Here is a 17,338-nt window from a genome sequence, read left to right as displayed (position 1 = left end):
GTTCCCATCATTTTTCTCTTCTCAGTCTAGACAAAGGGTTGCAACAACATCTTGACCAATTAAGTTTTGTCCATGTCTCTTTGTTGCAGGTACAGTAAGATTTATATTTTCCTATTAAACTTCAGTTCACTATAAAATCCCCACAGTCTGCCATGTAAATGCAAAAGCATGTGATGTCAGGGGTCTGATGTGGGTGTTAAATAAATAATGATTCATGCAATCACAAACAAAAATGACGTTTACTAAATGATGAAACACACGAGCATAAGAAAGGCAAATATTTGTAGAGTATAAGTGTAATGACATGACAAACTTACAGTCATAGCTGAGATTAAAAAAACGCTTAAATCTTTATTGCATGGTCAAAAAAAACATACACACATTTAACTTGAAGGAACAGTTCAGCCAACAATATGAATCCAGTCATCATCTCCTCATCAACATGCTGATATAAAGTCAGCTGAAGTCTCGTAGTCCACAGAACATTTCTGGAGCTTCACAGTAAAACAGAGTTGCAGCATTCTGCTTAAACAACTCGTAAACACATCAAATGTCTCCATACAGCTCGTCTGGTGTAATCCAAGTCTCCAGAAGCCCCGAGATCACAAACTGATTTGAAAAGATGTTATTTACACCCTCAACGTGTGGTCCAGCTCGTACTCAGGGCTTCTGGAGACTTGGATTACACCGGACAAGCTGTATGCAACCATTTTATAATTCAGACAGTCTGATGATCCAACAAGTTTGAAGCACACTGAGGCCTTCAGAAAAGTGTTTCCGATGTCACTGTGTGTATGTGCAGTGTGTCCCCTTGTAGTCTTAATAGAGTTCCTCTTCAGGAACTTAGTTTTTCTGCTGACACTCAGGTCGTCACTTATTTTGCCTTGTCTATCGCCAAATACCTTCATTATTCCAACGCTGTTTTCAGCTGCTTCAGTCAGAAACTCAGGCTATTTACTGCAGAACTGGTTTCACATCCACTGACAACGTCCTGAGGTTGTGCCAAAGATTAACCAGCTGCTCCCCCAAGTGGCCATTTCATCAAACTACCAGCAAAATACCTGACTGATGCTGCACTACATCGTCACTTGTAAGCTGAACGTCTGTTATTACTCTGACGCTCCTGCTTAAACTGAGTAAAAACTTGTGAAACCAGAATGACCTGATTGATACAGATCTTTCTCGTTAAATTAAGTGATGAAAAACCAAGAAGGAACTTTTTTTTAAGATGACCAAATGAGTCATGACAAAGACTTCTCAGTTAAAAAACAATTTGTCAGCAAAAGCAACAAGTAAAGTCACAATATTTTCCTTATTTATGACATTAAATCACTGGCTTCATGTACATCGTTTACTCCTCTACTACAGTCTTCTTTCGTTATGTCCTTCTTATTATTCCTCCATCCTTTTCAGCTTCTGATTTTGTCCTTTATTCTCATTTTTTCTCTTCATCACTTTGTGTTTTCCCTCTCAGTCAGCCTCCTCTTCTTCTCCTCTCAAAGCGTTGCGGAGACTCTTCCAGAACTCCCCGACCCTCTCCTCCTCCTGAGGCCACTCCAGGTAGGTGGTGGAGCTCATGAGTTTGCGCAGTTTGCAGAAGCGTTTGGGGATGTCGTCCTTGGACAGCGGTTCCAGCAGGATCAAGATGGCTGCATCTCGGCCAGAGTCTCCATCGAAAAGCCAGAAGTGGGAGAAGTCCAGCTCATAGCGGCACCAGTCCGACTGGACAAAGTTCTCTGAGAGGACAAAGACGGTACGCCGGCTGCGCTCCATGGCGCTTATGATATTATCCACAATCCAGTGTCCAGGAAGGAAGTCCCGCTTGTGGAGGCACAGGGTCAGAGGCCGAGGCTGCCTGGGGTTCATAAGGCCTTCATCAATCTCCCTGCAGGAGTAGAAATCAGTAAGCAGGTTATGTTTCTCATTGGGTTTAGATTTTAAGTTTGGTCTGTGGGGTTCAGTTGGCTGTGGGGAGTCAGCTGCAAAGGTCATGGCATTGTCAACAACATGTTTCTGATTTGGTAAGACATTTTTCCAAAAGCACCAACTTAACAGGAACGTACCATTTCTTCCGACTTTTAAGAGAATTTCTACAGAAACAGACAACAGAAATGTGATGTTTGAAAAGATAACAAGAAAATACAAATTCTGACGTTACCTTGGCTCCTCCAGCTCAGGCACCAAGAAGTTTTCCACCCAGCTAGCATCTCTCTCACTGTAGGACACAAAGGCGTCAAAGGACAGCAACGCTTCTGAGTCTGCTCTATCGTTGCGCCGTCGTTGCCGGGAGTTACGCTTGGCCCTCAGCCAAGCCCATGTCATCTTGATGTACCAGATCACATGGAGGCGCCACAACAGGACACACAGCAGGATGGCGACAAACAGCGCCACCCCACAGCTCACAGACACAAACAAAACCCGGTGGCATTCAACAACGGAGAGGTGGACTTGACCCACTTCTTCCCCCTGCAGGAAGAGAGGAGAGTCGCAGATGTAGGTGTCCTTTCTGTCTGTCAAATGCACGTCTCCACTTCCTTTAATGACTGACTGGAAGAAGTCAACGAAGTCACAGGAGCAGACAAATTTGTTCTGACCCGCCTGGAGGCTCTGGAGTCGTTTGTACGACTGGAGGTCTGAATGACTGAGCATGTTCAAGGTGTTCGACTGTGGAAGAACGAGAAGGGTCACACTGGGGAATACGAAGAGGATCAGAAGAGGAAATGTGATATTTAGTTGGTCCTTACAAGAGGTGGACAGAGTACACAACTTCACTACTTGAGTAAAAGTACAGATACTCCTTGTCAAATATTACTCAATACAAGTAAAAGTAGCTTAGTCAAAATATTACTTAAGTAAAAGTACTAAAGTATTTGTTTAAAAAATTACTTAAGTAAAAGTATTTAAAAAATATCTCAGGAAATACAGGAAAGGAAAGTAGCTTAATGTCATTATACAATACACTGATGTGATTCTGCTACAGACAGTTTATAGCTCAAAAAAAACCAAATAAAGGCAAGAAGCCTCAGAACACAGACTCAGCTGCATTCATCAACACATGAAATATATTGCAGACAGCTGCGGTCAGTTCAGTATATTTTTGCATCTGACATCCATGCTTTCTCTACATAAAAAAGATGTAGATGCAGGCACTACAAGAACTGATATTGACATTTACAGATAAACAACTTATTGGCTAGTTTACTTTACTTATATCATACATCATAGCCAAAAATGAGCCGGATAACCCACATCAAAGACAGCCGCACCTCACTAACGCGCGCACATCCACTCTCTCTCTCTCTCTCTCTCTCTCTCACACACACACACACACACACATGCGCGCGCGCACACACACACACGCACACACACACACACACACACACACACACACACACACTCTCTCTCTTTCACAAACATTAAGCTAGCTAACGTTAGTAGCTACTTTACATACCGCGACGTGCTTTTTCAGGTTGGAAGACGAGTCTTTGTAGTCCGTGATATAATTGGTCCGCGGTAAGAACAACCAACATTTAAACTGAAACGAATCAGTTTTTGTGACAAAAATCTCAAACATGGGTTTGAGATAAGGCCACGGGTGCTCATGACGTAGTACAGGTACGGCAATACGACTAATACGCGAATCAGCAGAAACAGTTTATTTTCTCTGAATTTTGCACAAAAAAAAAAATCATCAGCCGACGTAAGCTCAAAAGTAGCGAGTAACGAGAGCATTAATAGAAATGTAGTGGAGTAAAAAGTACAATATTTGTCCTTCAAATGTAGTGGAGTGAAAGTAAAAGTATCCCCCCAAAATAATACTCAAGTAAAGTACAGATACTCAAAAACTGTACTTAAGTACAGTACTCAAGTAAATTTACTTCGTTACTGTCCACCACTGGTCCTTACCTGTATTGAAAGTGTTTGCAGATTGGGGAACAGCGATCCAGAGGGCAGCCTCAGGAACTTGTTCCCAGAGAGGTGGAGCTCTCTCAGGGCAGGCAGGGCCACAGAGAAGTTTTTGAGATCATTGTTGCTCAGATCCAACACCTGTACATGATAAAGATCAAGGTGAAAGTGGGTTAGTGTTTTTGGCTTGATGGTGTCAGGTCTGTCAGGATTGCTGCTGCATGAGCCACTCTTGTACCTTCAGAGTTTTGGGTAGACAGGGGGTGATGGTTGTAAGTGAGGTCCAGGAGAGGTTGAGGTATCGCAGGGTGGAGGGCCAGGAGCAGCTCTGGGGCATGGAGTTGTATCCGTTCCTGCTGATGTCCAGGTGGGTCAGCTTGGAGAGCTTCAGTACCAGGTGGGTCAACATGGAAAAAGACTGAGGGACAGAGACAAACAAGTCTTCAAGCAGCAAGTCATTTTACTCCAAAACCTTTAAACCGTTTTTGGACTTCCTGCTTATTGGATACATGCAAAAATAATTCCTTAAGGTTTCATGAAGGCACCTGCAGAGCGTTTCCGCTGACGTTTAAAACTCGTAGGTCCTTCATTGTGCCGTTACCATTGCACAGAGTCTCCTTAAGAGTCATGTCAGTCAGCAGGTTGTCGGAAAAGTCCAGGTACTGCAGGTTCTTGAGCAGGCCGGACGTCATACAGGGCATCACGAACGCCTGTAGGTACGTTAGCATTTGTTAGTATATGTCAAAAAGGATTAACTCATTAGATCATATTCTGTTTATGATGTCCAAACTTTTGAGAATTGGTTTGAGTTATGTTAAAAAAAAACCCACTGTGTTCTTTACCTTACAATTTATGACAGACACCTTCCTGGGATACTGCAGCAGAAATCCCAGCTGTAGCAATGAGACAAACTTATAGACATCCAGCACCACAGCGTTTCGTATGTGGAACTCGTCAATGCTTTTTTGATCAGTCCAGCTGGCTGTCTCCCACCTAGCACCCACCAAAAAAACAGCAAACTATTTAACAATGAAGACTAAGACACAGTTTGCTTCTGAATATTATTTATGTCTTTATAATAGGTTTTTCCATACAAAACAGTACTATGAAAAAATATATTATAAACAAATGTATTTTCTCTTTTGTTGGAGAACACCTAGATTTACTGTTTTTTGTCTCCTACCTGCCCTCGCCTGTTAACGTGACGCCATCACTCGAAAAGAAAGTGAGCGGTACTCCACTGAATGCCTCCAGGAAGTGAACAATGGCCTCATCAGACACAGACATTTTGCGTAAAGTAACGTACCTGAAGAGTGACATCATAGACATGTGTTATCTTCTCACTGGTGGTCTTGTCGCTTATGTAGAATGAAAATTGTTTTATGGAGGTGACTTAACAAGTAATTCTGCATGAATACTAAAACAGAAGAAAAGTAGACTGAGGCCAGACCTGACTCTCTTCTTGGCTGCCGCTCTGAAAGGCTGAACAGTATCATTCCCAATGAGATGGAGGTCTTCTAGAACGATGGGCGTCTCCGGGTATGACACGTCACTGAGCACAGCTGAGGCTAAGGCCTCATTTGTTAAAAATGGACTGTGGAGGTTCAAAGTGACACGACCCAACGGCCAAACATATGCCAGAGTACCGGACTCATACCTGCAGAGAGAAAAAGACAGTGGATTCAATAATCAGTGCTTAAACTAAAAAAGACTAAACACACACACGCTGAAGCTTACCTTGACACAATCCCACATAATTGCTTCAAATGTGGATTAATGCGCTGTTAAAAATAGTCCCTCACAAATGCACTAATAGAGTATCGCTCGCTAATAACTACAGTTACAGTTACAGTTACTATTGGGCTTGAAGCTGAGAGCCACAGACACTGTAGTTGAAAAGTACTGAGAGATGGACTTACACATTAAGTCACCATAGTGATAGCTTTTAAAATCTGACACATACAGACTTCAGACACAAAAACAACATTACTTCCGAACCTCGTCAAGTTATTGGCGTGCACAGTGAGCTCCTCCAGCTCAGTGACTCCAGACAGATCTCCTTTCTTTAGCTCCTCCAGAGCGGGACCTCCAAACCGAAGCCTCCTCAACCTGACCAGCCCCTGAAACACCGGAGGAGAACCCAGGCAGCTGCAGGAAAAGAGGGTGGTGAAGTATGTGAACATCATACGCAGTCTGGAGGTTTCCACTTGGTCTTTAAACTGTGACTGAGGGGTTTTACCTGTATGGGTTGTTGAGCAGGTTTAGCTGCTGTAGAGCTTCTAGCTTGTTGAACCATTTTTGGTTGAGAGCAGTCAGCTGATTGTCGGACAGATCCAGCTCCTCCAGGCTCCACAGAGGGTCGAACGCTGACGGGTGGATCTCAGCTATCCCGTTACCTGGATGACAGTAATATCTACATATAAAACATCCTACATCCTGGCAAAAACAAGTAAACCGTCCTCATCAGAAAAGAAACATAAAGGTCGACTCTTCAAGCAGCTTATTACAACCCATATTTACATTTGCAGCAAAGGAGGAAGTCACATGAAGATTCATAAAATCCACTAGCAAAGGACTTTTACCCAGGAGAGCTCTGTTCATGTCCCGTGTGATTTATTTTAATTTGATAACATCGTAAACTTGCGTCATAATTAAATGAGTAACGTACTTATTTTAACCTTAAATATGATGTTTTTAACCTTACCTAGTACTTTTATTGCCTAAACCTAATCAAACAACAATGGTATATCGAAGGTCTAGTACGCTGCAGCGGCCATGTTGTTTTGGAAGCGGTCATATATGTTGTTTTTCGAGATGCTGGCAATCGATGTTTCCTCATTTAGGTATGAGGATGTGTTGCAAGAATGTTGTCAGGGGTTCCACAGGGGTCAATCCTCAGACCACTGATCATCAGTAATTATCAAATTATCTTTATCATTGTTATTCTGGTTATCACATGATTATGGTTGTCGTTATGATTATCACTGTTCCATGTTTTTTCATTAGCGTCGTTATTGTCATTGTTTTATAATTATCATTTATACAAATAATCATTTTTATTGTTGTTATTTTGTTATTGTGCTCCTCAGTGCATCAGGTGCATCAGGTGCTTCCTAGTACCAGATCTGGTGAAGGTGTAGTTAGTTTGGCTCTCATCTCCAAAACAAACTTGGTGACAAAATGTCCTTTTTTAATGTTGTTCTTGTTCTTCTTGTTGTTGTTCTAAGCAATTTAAAACCTTTTTGTCCACATTGGCTTGAAAAGTGCGCTTCTGGTCTTCATTCTTGACCTTAGGCACAGCCAAACCATGACCAGAAGTACTTAAAATGTTTGGAAGAATCAGACATTTTTACATCTTTGATTCATTCAATAATGTGATATACTTCAAAGCTTTGGATGAACTAATAAGTGACATTTAATTTAATGAATTCAGAGATGAATTGATTCATTGTCACTTCCTTATAGTCAATATATTATCATTAATCATAGTGTTATACATTAATATTAAATGTTTTACAGATCCTGTTTTTCTTAAGGCTTTCTTATAATGAGATGTTTCTCTCCAGTAAAGTGGTAGATGTCTACTTATAAACACAAATATAGATGGAAAATGTCAGAAACATCATGACTCCTTCATCACTTACGCTCATGTTTTTTTTATCTGTTCCCATACTGAATAAAATCCCACCAGCCCTACCGTGAAGACTCAGAGCCCTCAGTTGTCTGTGGCCTGTCAGATCATCGTCGGTCACCACGGTGATGTTGTTGTTGGAGAGGTCAAGACTCAGGGCGCGATCCGTTACCATGGGAACCCGTGTGAAGCCGCCATAGGAGCAGTTACAGGAGAGCCGAGGGTCACAGTGCCCGCAGGATGGCCTCTCGTCATCTGGGTTTGACCTCTGACCCCAGCAGAGAGAGAGGAGGAGGAGGATCTGGAGGGCGGAGGGAAGGTTTGTTGGCTGGCCCATACTGTAGGGGAGAAAAGGGAAATTGTGGTGGTGGTGGTGAGAACAGAGGAGGAAGGAAAAGAATCAGATTAGTGAACCGAGCAAGAAAGTCAAAGAAAGTGAGACAAAGTGAAAGAAAACAAGGTGGAAGTAAAATTTAGTACAGGTCCGCTCCGCTCTGTCTTCTGATTACAGGCTTTCCAGTGCCTGAGGCCCTGTCACACCAGAAAGTAGCACAGCAGAGTTCATCCTCATATCTTCTCCAAGTATGTGTTTCTTGAAGCTTTGTGACGCAGTGACTGCTCATAGGATTAGTAGCTATATAAGCTGGTTGGCAAACACGTTAGCCCGCTGGAAACATGCCAGCTAACCATCAGTCAGGAAGCTCGCTAGCCTGGTCACAGATTCGATAAGTGTACACAGTTGGGAGGGTTAGGGCTACTGTGAAAAATCTGGCTGTTTTCTTGGATATCTGAGAGTCCGAATTTTGATTCGAGATTAAAGTCTGACTTTGTGACTGAGCCTAAATTGTTATTCTGAGAAATGTCAGTTTTTTTAGATTTAAATTCAGAATTCTGAGAAAAAAAATAAAATTTCTGATTTTAAACTCTGAATTGTGACTATTTGTCATAATTTTGACTTCGAGCTCAGAGTTCAAGAAAAGTCGGAATTCTGAGATTAAAGTTTTGAAATTAATTTCAGTATCCAGACTTTAAGGAAATGTCTGAATTCTGGGGAAAAAATTTCTGACAATAAACTCATGATCTTGAGAGAAGAAAGTCAGATTTCTATAGAAAATGTCAAATTTCTCACTTTTTTTCTCAAACTCAGACCTCCTAGACATTTGTCACAGTGGCCCTAATCCTCTTGAAGTCTTGCCACAAACTTGGAGGTACAGTATTGTTGTATTGTAGCATTAAAACAACACAGCGTACAGATTTGACTTCAGTCTTGGTCGTGATACGGACAATACAAGAAAAATACAGCAAGCTGATTTCCGTTCCTGTTTGTGTTGTGACTTCCTGCGTTCATAAAGATCTGACTCGTCATGACAGTTTGAAATACAAAATTCAGACACACAGCGGCTGCCTGAATCATTAACTGGAAAAAAAAAATCATACATGATGAACTGTAACTGCGTTGATTCTGTCTTATAGCCCTCGTTTGCTCAAGTGCTTCTTGTATTGTGTAATCCATCTGCTTACACAGTCGTACAACAACAATTCACAGTCATAAAATGAGAAAATTATAACTGGAACAGCGTTGATACAATCGTTCAAACATGACGGCATGGAGAGAAAAAAAAGGACATTTCATGTTTTATGTTTTGTTCTAGGATTATAGTCTGGGGTGCCTTACCTGATTCGCTGCTGAAGTGATTCTTAATAATGCAGGAAAAACTTCAACGTTTGGGGGAAGAGTAAGAAGTCTTTATAACCGTACGTCATGAAGAATAGAGGAAGTTAAATCTCTGTGGGAGTTGGAGCGTAGTGTGAAAAGAGGAAGTGAATATGAAAATTCACTTTCAGGGGGAAATCGGTGCGAGTGTGCCCTTTAAAAACGAGGCAGTTAAAAGAAAAGTGCAGTGAATTTGTCTTTTGAACATTTTCTGACTCGTTACAAACATGAGGAGGTCAGAACATATGTTCATATATTTTATTTATTTAGAAATAACATTAAAATCAGTTTAAAATATATAATATGTGACAGACGATAATCATAAATTACTTTTGAGCACCAATTCATTTTATTTGAACTTGTCTCGTCGATTATAACTCTACAAGCTGAACTAAAGCAGCCCAATGCTGCATTATCTTATTATCATAATGTACTGTACTCAGTATATGAACAGGGTCGCGACCGCAATCATTTCCGCTCTATCTCTGGTGTTCTGGCTCTGAGCATCACTTCCTCTATTTCCCCACTCAAGAGACCTCTAAAGAAAGAATCACAAACAGTTTTAAGTTTTATTCATTTAGTTTGTTTTATGAAAGAAACTCTATATATATATATATATAAGACGTTTTTATCAAAATATATATTTAATAATGTACTAATGAATATATGATACCAATTATTGCAGTTTTTCACATGCTGTGTGTTTATTGTATATTACATTGTATATGTCAATATACACTTGTTTGGGGTTGAGGTTGAGAACTTGAACTCAGATTTTGCTTCGTCATTATTACCTTTCCCATGAGTTTGGGATCGTTTGTTACACCAACAATGGATTGATTTCAGAGGTTAACACGGCAGACCTGCTGAGTTACTCTGTCTTTACTTATTATATATCAGCGGGCGAGCCTTTGTGTCCCCGTTAGTCTTTCTCAGACTATTGTAATCACTGAGTTTTCGGTTACATCATTGTCATTTTATTGTCCACAGTGTCACATTGTATCACGGCCTCCCAGACAATCAGTAGTTTCAAAAGAAACAGCATGACACATCAAAATCTTGTTATTTTATCTGAAGCTGCTCTTCTTTAACGCCCTTGTATTGTGCAAATCTGAGGTACTATCTTTTTGAGACCACTTGAGACTGGTTAGATTATCTTACATTAAATCATTCAGCACATATGGTATAAACATTATGTTACTTTCCCCCTCCTTCCCATACTGCCCACTGGTTTTTAGTTTTCAGTGTGTAGCTGATGCTGCTGAACCTGAACAAGCTTCTCCTTCAGGTTGTACCCCAACAATAATGAACACTGGGAAGCTTTCAAAATAGTGATTAAAAACTTAGTGGGATTTCTGATTTCTTAATTATTGTTTTTATGCCAATTAAAGCCGTGACTGGAGGCGTTATGTTTTCCGGTACATCCGTACATCTGTCTGTCCGTCCCATCCTCGTGTGTGCATTATCTCAGGAATGCATTGAGAGAATTTCTTCAAATTTGGCACAAATGTCCACTTGGACTGAAAGATTAGCTGGTCAGAATTTGTTGATCAGAGTTCACTGTGACCCCACCCCCCGTAAAAATATATCCTTTCTTTACATTTTGTGAGTTTAAGGGCTAGCTGATTAGCACACTTACTGCAGTAGACATCTCAGACATCAACACTGTTGTGTCTTCACACTCTGTTGATAATCTTTTTAATTTTTTTATGGTTTTAAACTAAAATTCAGGCCATATTTTATAAATTGCTCCTGTCAGTGTGCAATGACATGGTACTTTTTAAGCATAAATGACAATAAACCTAATTCTTGAACCTTGAATCCAGCTAGTCTCAAGTGGTCTCAGTGTTTACTTGCAAAACCAGTCTGTAACCCAGATTTGCACAATACAAGTCTGTAAAAGAAGAGCAGCTTTAGAGAGCACAAACAAAGAGTCTGGGAAGCAGAGACCCTGAACAATGATATTAAAGGTCAATGTAAAATGATGTAACCCAAAACGTGTCCTGCTGTCTAAAAAGAACAACTGTATACACCAGGGTTCATCTGCTGATATACAATAATTAAAAAAAAGGTCTTTGTTAGTGCAACATTTGATCTGAGAGCTGCTGTGTGTTCATGGGAAAATGGATTCATCACACAGGAGAGGCATCAGGATAAAAGGCAGAGCAGCAGCAGAGACAGCATCGGGCTTAGCACACAAGCTGATCCTGAAACAGGTAAGTCTGCTTCACATTGTTCATGACAGTTGTTAGAAATTGTAAAAGAAATTGTTGCTTCATGCGATTGCCGTGTGTTTGCAGTACACTTTATTCTCAAGCACATAGATCACAAGATATGAATCGTGAAGAAATATATTCTGTGCTCAGTATATTTATTTGCATTTTTGCCATTATAAGTGCGCTCTTCTCTAACGTCTATACAAATTATAAACTTTAGATTCACACTTTGTCGTGCAAAAAACCTTTGCTTGTTGTCTTTTTTTCAACTTTAACATCAGTGGATTCAGTGACGAGGCGCTCTTGGCTCTTGACGAACTTCAGTGATCACCACGTCTCTAGAACCAAATATCTTTCACACTTGTTGCAAATTACAAAAATGAATGATCCTAAATCTTTGTTGACAGGCCACACTCTCATTTCATCATCATCACCATCGTCATCATCACCATGAAGGGGCTCAGTGTGTCTCTCGTACTGTGCTCCCTCCTGACCCTGAGCCGAGCCGTCCCGGCCCACTCCAACTCCACCTCCACCTCCACCTCCGCCGTCCACGACATGTCCAGACAAACGGGCCTCTGCACATTCATTCAGCAGCAAAGCCTCGACATCATTGGTGTGTTCATCCCGCAGTGTGACGCCCGCGGGAACTTCCTCCCGCAGCAGTGCTCAGGGTCGACCGGGTTCTGCTGGTGTGTCGATGTCCTGACCGGACAGAAGATACCGGGCACCAAGACGCCGCCGGGGGCCGTACCTGTTAACTGTGGTAAGTGATGACCTACAATTTGGAGTTACATACCGGCCCTGTTCAGACCTGGTATCAACATCCATCCTGAGTGATCCGATCACAAGTGGACAGCTCTGAGTACAGGTGAGAACACCGGCAAGATGCACTGAGGACACATTTGAGATTTTTCCTCAGTTACCACAACATCACCAGACTCCCTTAACAAATGTGGTGATTTTAAGAGTTGTTGAGTGAACACAAACTTTGTAACGTAGTGAAACTCTGTATATTAATACCATGTCTGAAAAGGGCTGGACTTCACTTGAGTGTTTAGATTATCTGCTACTCTGGTCGTTACTGTAGTTGTTTTGGTTAATTTGTAATATATATATTCGTTGTAGACATGGAACACTACTGCCCCTACGAGTGGTCCCACTTTGGCAAACACTGTTACTACTTCGTCGACAGCCCGAAGACATGGGTTGAAGCTGAGGTGAGGATGATAGAGGGAGCATCCCCCTGAGGCTGCAATGTTCACTTTCCAAAATGAAAGTGTTGTGACAGTCATTAATATACTGACAAACAGCTTGATGTGGGGAAACTGTTTCTTCTCTCGTCACCTACAGACTTACTGTCTGTTCGAAGGAGCAAACCTGGCGTCGATCCACAGTGAGGAGGAGTGTCACTTCATCCAGTCTTTGACTAAAGCACACGGCCACGACTTTCCCCAAACCTGGCTCGGTGGCCACAATGCCGTACATGTATGCAAATCCTTTGGTTTAGTTGATGATGTTACCTGACCCTGTACCTGTACCTTCTCTCATTCAATGTTTAATATACACACATTTTTCATTCTGAGCGATACAGGCTAATCTGATATCATTTTTAATTTTTTTTTTGGCAACGTTCTATACAGATTTTGTTTCCATTTTTTTGGACAAATATATGTTTTAAGTGAGAATATTTCACAGTTGACCAATACACATTTTCTATAATAGTGACAATAATGGGGGGAAAACAGTTTTTCCAGGATAATCTTTACAAATGTATGGAAGCCCTAAAGGGCCATGCATTCATACATTTTATTTCCTCCGTTTTCCCGTGATAACGAGTAATTATCTCGAAATAACAACTGCCGTTTTCCCGAGATAACGGGATAATTTTCGCGAGATCTCGAGATAACGAAACTTTGTTTTCCCGAGATAACGATATAATTAATTCGAGATCCTGAGAAAACAAAACGATAGTGTAGTATTACAAATCATTGCAGGAAACATCATTCAGTGTAGCAATGTCAGAGGAGCAGGAGCATATCAATCACCGCGTCACATATCTTTTCAATCGAGGCCTGACACAGGCTGAAATAGCATTATGCCTTGCTATCAATCTAAGTGAGCCTGATGTCGTCGTTAACTACATAGCTGACCAGCTACAAGGTCCTGGGCATCTCCATAATCTCAGGCCTATCATATCACAGTCATTATCTCGAGATCTCGAATTAATTTTATTGTTATCTCGAGAAAACAAAGTTTCGTTATCTCGAGATCTCGAGAAAACAAAGTTTTGTTATATCGAGATCTCGGGAAAACAAAGTTTCGTTATCTCGAGATCTCGAGAAAATTAGCCCGTTATCTCGGGAAAACAAAGTTTCGTTATCTCGAGATCTTGAGAAAATTATCCCGTTATCTCGGGAAAATGGCAGTTGTTATTTCGAGATAATAACTCGAGATCTCGTGAAAACAAATGAAATTAACTCATTATCAAGGGAAAATGGAGGAAATAAAATGTATGAATGCATGGCCCTTTAGGGCTTCCGTACAAATGTATTATTTACTATACTTACTATTATACTTTACTATACCCATACTATTTTTTTTATGAAAAACAAAAAAATTTCACCCGGTTTCACCCATGAAAAAAAAAAAATATATATATTTTTATCCCAGGAAAATAAAGTGATTTTTTTTCCCAGGATAAAATTTATTTATTTTTTTTTTTTAAAATGTTTTGTTTTATTTTTCATGGTCTTTTTCATGGAAAAAAAACAAAAAAACAAAACACACTTTTTTTTTATGTTTGAGAGAGAGTGAAAAAAAATCAACACATTTTTTTTTCCCAACAAAAAAAAAAATTCTTGTGCCAAACCTTTTTTTCACTCGGTTTCGCACATGAAAGAAAATAGTGATTTTTTTTCCAAAGATAAAAATGTTTTGTTTTATTTTTCATGGGTGAAAAAACATTTTTTCAGGAGAATTTGTTTTTTGTAATTTGTGAAATCGGAAAACAGAGATATTCTTTTTAATGTTTTAAACTGTGTGAAAAATTTCTTTCAGCTGAATTTTTTTCATGTGTGAAATCGAGTAAAACTTAACTAATAATAAGGAGAGACGGACAGAGAAAACGTTTTGGCAGGAGAAAAAAACATTTTTTGTAAGCTCATGAACAGAAAACGTGAACATTTCTCAGAACATGAAAAGGCTCACACATCAGAACGATGGGAAAAGAATTCTCCTGAAAAAAAGTAAATTCACTGCTTTTTTCACTGTCACATGTTTTCACAGATGGATAAAATAACAAACGTAAAGATTATTGTGGCAAAACTTTTTTCCACCTGCTCTCAAGTCATAGACACAGGAGAGAAAACACTTTCGAACGGACTTAGAAAATCGATCCCCAGAGAGACTCTTCATCAGCCCCCCAGGGCTTCTGTATCAGTTAATCTAAGATAAGGATGAAATTTATTGGAAATTAAGTTGTTACAAACATGTAAATAAAAATAAATAAACTCATCAGGATCTGGAGATGCTATTAAGCAACATAACAAAATCAAATCAGGCACCTTTAAGTTCTAGATCAGCTAAATGAAGCTAAATGAAATGAATGTATGTGAATGTTCGTGTCCGTCTGTCCACAGCCTTGTTTTTGGATGTGGAATGACGGCACCAAGTTTGACTTCGACAACTGGTACAAGAAAATGAACATGGACCAGGAAATGCAGAACACTGACTGCTGCCTGAAGATGAACTATGGATGTAATAACACACACACACACACATACACATACACACACACACACATAAACTTTTAATATTCAACCTGTTTCAATATTTCAAACCTCAGAAAATTTGGTTTTATACTATTGTATACTAATACTGTTCTTTAGGAGTGAACTTCATGTGAGACACATCACACACATCTTTAGTGTTAAGTGACATAAATAATTTGCATTCTGATATTGATTATGTCCTAAACACAACTAAATCACGACCGTTGACAGCGTCATCAGTCCGAAACACATCTGATGTACTTATGTCACTGACTTTACTTATGTCATGGCACTTCCTAACCTCTGGTCTGAGACTGAGTGTAGCTTCTTTAACCCAAAATAAGATCTTTTCCTGAACCTAACCTAACCAAACCAAACCAAACCATAACAGTCCAAAAGTCATAATATGTGATGAACTTGAGTAATTGATTTTACATAATGTGAGTTATGTCACTTCTGTTATGAGACTTAACGTAGCTACTTTAACCCAAAATAGGATTTCAACGTTAGTAACAGTCCAAACGTCATATTATGTCATAATCCTGTATGTGAACTGTTTCCTCAAGCTTTATATTGAAAGTCTAACCAGACTTAGAATAATACATATTATTGTTATCTTGATTATTTATTTTTTATTATTAATTAATGCAATATCTAGAGAAATTTCGAAAAAAAAAAAACAAGTAGTCCTACATGGACTCATTATAAAGGTTCAGCACTGACTGCGAATGATATCAGAGTGGCCAAAATCATTGCCAAATGATGAAGTCATCACCCTAGAGAAATTGGTCACTTCGTCAGAATATTAGAATATTACTAAAACCTGTGAAGCCTTTAGCCTGAAGTCCTTGACTTTAAGTGTTTCTGTCTGTCTTTGCATTGCAGATAACCTAAAGTGGCACAACGCTTCATGCAATGAGACTCTCCCATTTGTTTGTTCCAAGATGATCTACTTCTAGATCCAACAGTTGGAGTCACAATCATTTCCTCGCACTGCTTTCTTTCCTTCGTTTTGATAGACATTACTGACAGATATTAGCGTGCATGGCTTTAGAGTTTAGTTTTATTTGCAAAGACGTGTCTATACCAGATATGGTTTGAGTCTGGCTAATCCACCTGCAGAGCTGATTCTGGGCTAACGCTAAATCATGTTGCATGTGTCTCATTTTCTGTAAGAATTGTAAATCTTACATCAGTAACACTATCACTGAACACATTGGAGCTTTTAGGAATGATATCAATAAAAAAATTGTTCACCACTGAACTGTGAAATAGTGAAAGTTTGTGTCACAACATAATACATCATTCACTTCTACATGTGTTAAACTAACGAAAAATATAAAAAACACTTTTTCTAAATAATGTTTGTCTAGTCTATATATAGTTTTTATTTTAAGGAGATATGAAATACCAATTAATAGCATATTAGTGTCACATGTCAAATCAAGCTTACTTTGCCCCAAATGGAATTTAAGTTGAATTTCTTTGGAAAGAGTTCTGGTGAGGCAGCTAGTGACTGTTGTTTATTTATTAAGGCCTGTGATTTCATAACGCCTTCACCTTGTACCTTCAGCTCAAACAAACAGCGTTTACTCAATCGACCTAATTTCCCGACGGTAGAGGACTCACTGCATGTTCACCAAAAAAAACAAACAATGATGTTACTGTGATAATATACACAAGGGAAAGATAATAAACAGCGTTTAAAATCACAAATAAAAATATTCTGTACATGATGCATTTTTAATGATCTGAAAAGATCACTTCACACGTCAAAAAAAAGTTTTTGTTCAAGATTTTTTGTTGCTTGAAATCACACGAGAACATTTATTTTTTGACTAGTTTTGTTTTTTCTCAAGAGTTTTTTTTTTTCGAGTTAGTAAAAACATTACAGGAGAGATTATTTCTTCCTGATAGTTTTCCCCCCTACACATATTTTCCCTGAATTTTGTTTTTTGCTCAGTTTCCTATTTGAATTTATTTTTTCTCCACACATTAAAGAAAATTCTCCTGAAAATGTTTCACTCACAATTTCCAACATATGAAAAAACTTTTTTCCCCAAATACTTTTTTTTTCACTTGATTGAAAAAATAATTT

At 39.4% G+C, this 17,338-nt stretch overlaps 2 protein-coding genes across 2 annotated transcripts; one reads left to right on the top strand and one right to left on the bottom strand.

Moving 5' to 3' along the window:
• Nucleotides 1-331: 331 nt before the first annotated feature.
• Nucleotides 332-9,233, bottom strand: LOC311251434 (toll-like receptor 2). The gene is made up of 12 exons (XM_084343839.1): nucleotides 9,213-9,233; nucleotides 7,604-7,875; nucleotides 6,146-6,302; nucleotides 5,905-6,054; nucleotides 5,357-5,563; nucleotides 5,090-5,212; nucleotides 4,749-4,899; nucleotides 4,452-4,616; nucleotides 4,145-4,324; nucleotides 3,907-4,047; nucleotides 2,159-2,664; nucleotides 332-1,885 (listed from the first exon to the last, which is right to left on the bottom strand). Exons 2-12 carry the CDS (start codon nucleotides 7,872-7,874, stop codon nucleotides 1,471-1,473), a joined length of 2,466 nt encoding a protein of 821 aa, XP_084199965.1. The 5' UTR covers nucleotide 7,875; nucleotides 9,213-9,233; the 3' UTR covers nucleotides 332-1,470.
• LOC311251435 (galactose-specific lectin nattectin-like) lies at nucleotides 7,771-16,418 on the top strand. The gene is made up of 7 exons (XM_084343840.1): nucleotides 7,771-7,856; nucleotides 11,392-11,467; nucleotides 11,875-12,233; nucleotides 12,596-12,687; nucleotides 12,821-12,955; nucleotides 15,109-15,226; nucleotides 16,126-16,418. The coding sequence occupies exons 3-7, from the start codon at nucleotides 11,918-11,920 to the stop codon at nucleotides 16,197-16,199; spliced, it is 735 nt and encodes a 244-aa protein (XP_084199966.1). The 5' UTR covers nucleotides 7,771-7,856; nucleotides 11,392-11,467; nucleotides 11,875-11,917; the 3' UTR covers nucleotides 16,200-16,418.
• The last annotated feature ends 920 nt before the right edge of the window (nucleotides 16,419-17,338 follow it).

Source organism: Pagrus pagrus (genome assembly GCF_965226575.1).
Source record: "Pagrus pagrus genome assembly, chromosome: 22".
Classification (NCBI taxonomy): domain Eukaryota; kingdom Metazoa; phylum Chordata; class Actinopteri; order Spariformes; family Sparidae; genus Pagrus; species Pagrus pagrus.
This window is presented reverse-complemented; position numbering and strand designations above follow the sequence as displayed.

Excerpts from the sequence above, each read along its gene's own strand:
- LOC311251434 (XM_084343839.1), bottom strand. The coding sequence starts at position 7,874 with ATGGGCCAGCCAACAAACCTTCCCTCCGCCCTCCAGATCCTCCTCCTC. Across the intron at positions 6,055-6,145 it reads CTGCTCAACAACCCATACAG|CTGCCTGGGTTCTCCTCCGG; the intron begins GTAAAACCCCTC and ends CTTTTCCTGCAG. Across the intron at positions 1,886-2,158 it reads CCTGAGCTGGAGGAGCCAAG|GGAGATTGATGAAGGCCTTA; the intron begins GTAACGTCAGAA and ends CTACTCCTGCAG.
- LOC311251435 (XM_084343840.1), top strand. The coding sequence starts at position 11,918 with ATGAAGGGGCTCAGTGTGTCTCTCGTACTGTGCTCCCTCCTGACCCTG. Across the intron at positions 12,688-12,820 it reads AGACATGGGTTGAAGCTGAG|ACTTACTGTCTGTTCGAAGG; the intron begins GTGAGGATGATA and ends CGTCACCTACAG. Across the intron at positions 12,956-15,108 it reads GTGGCCACAATGCCGTACAT|CCTTGTTTTTGGATGTGGAA; the intron begins GTATGCAAATCC and ends GTCTGTCCACAG.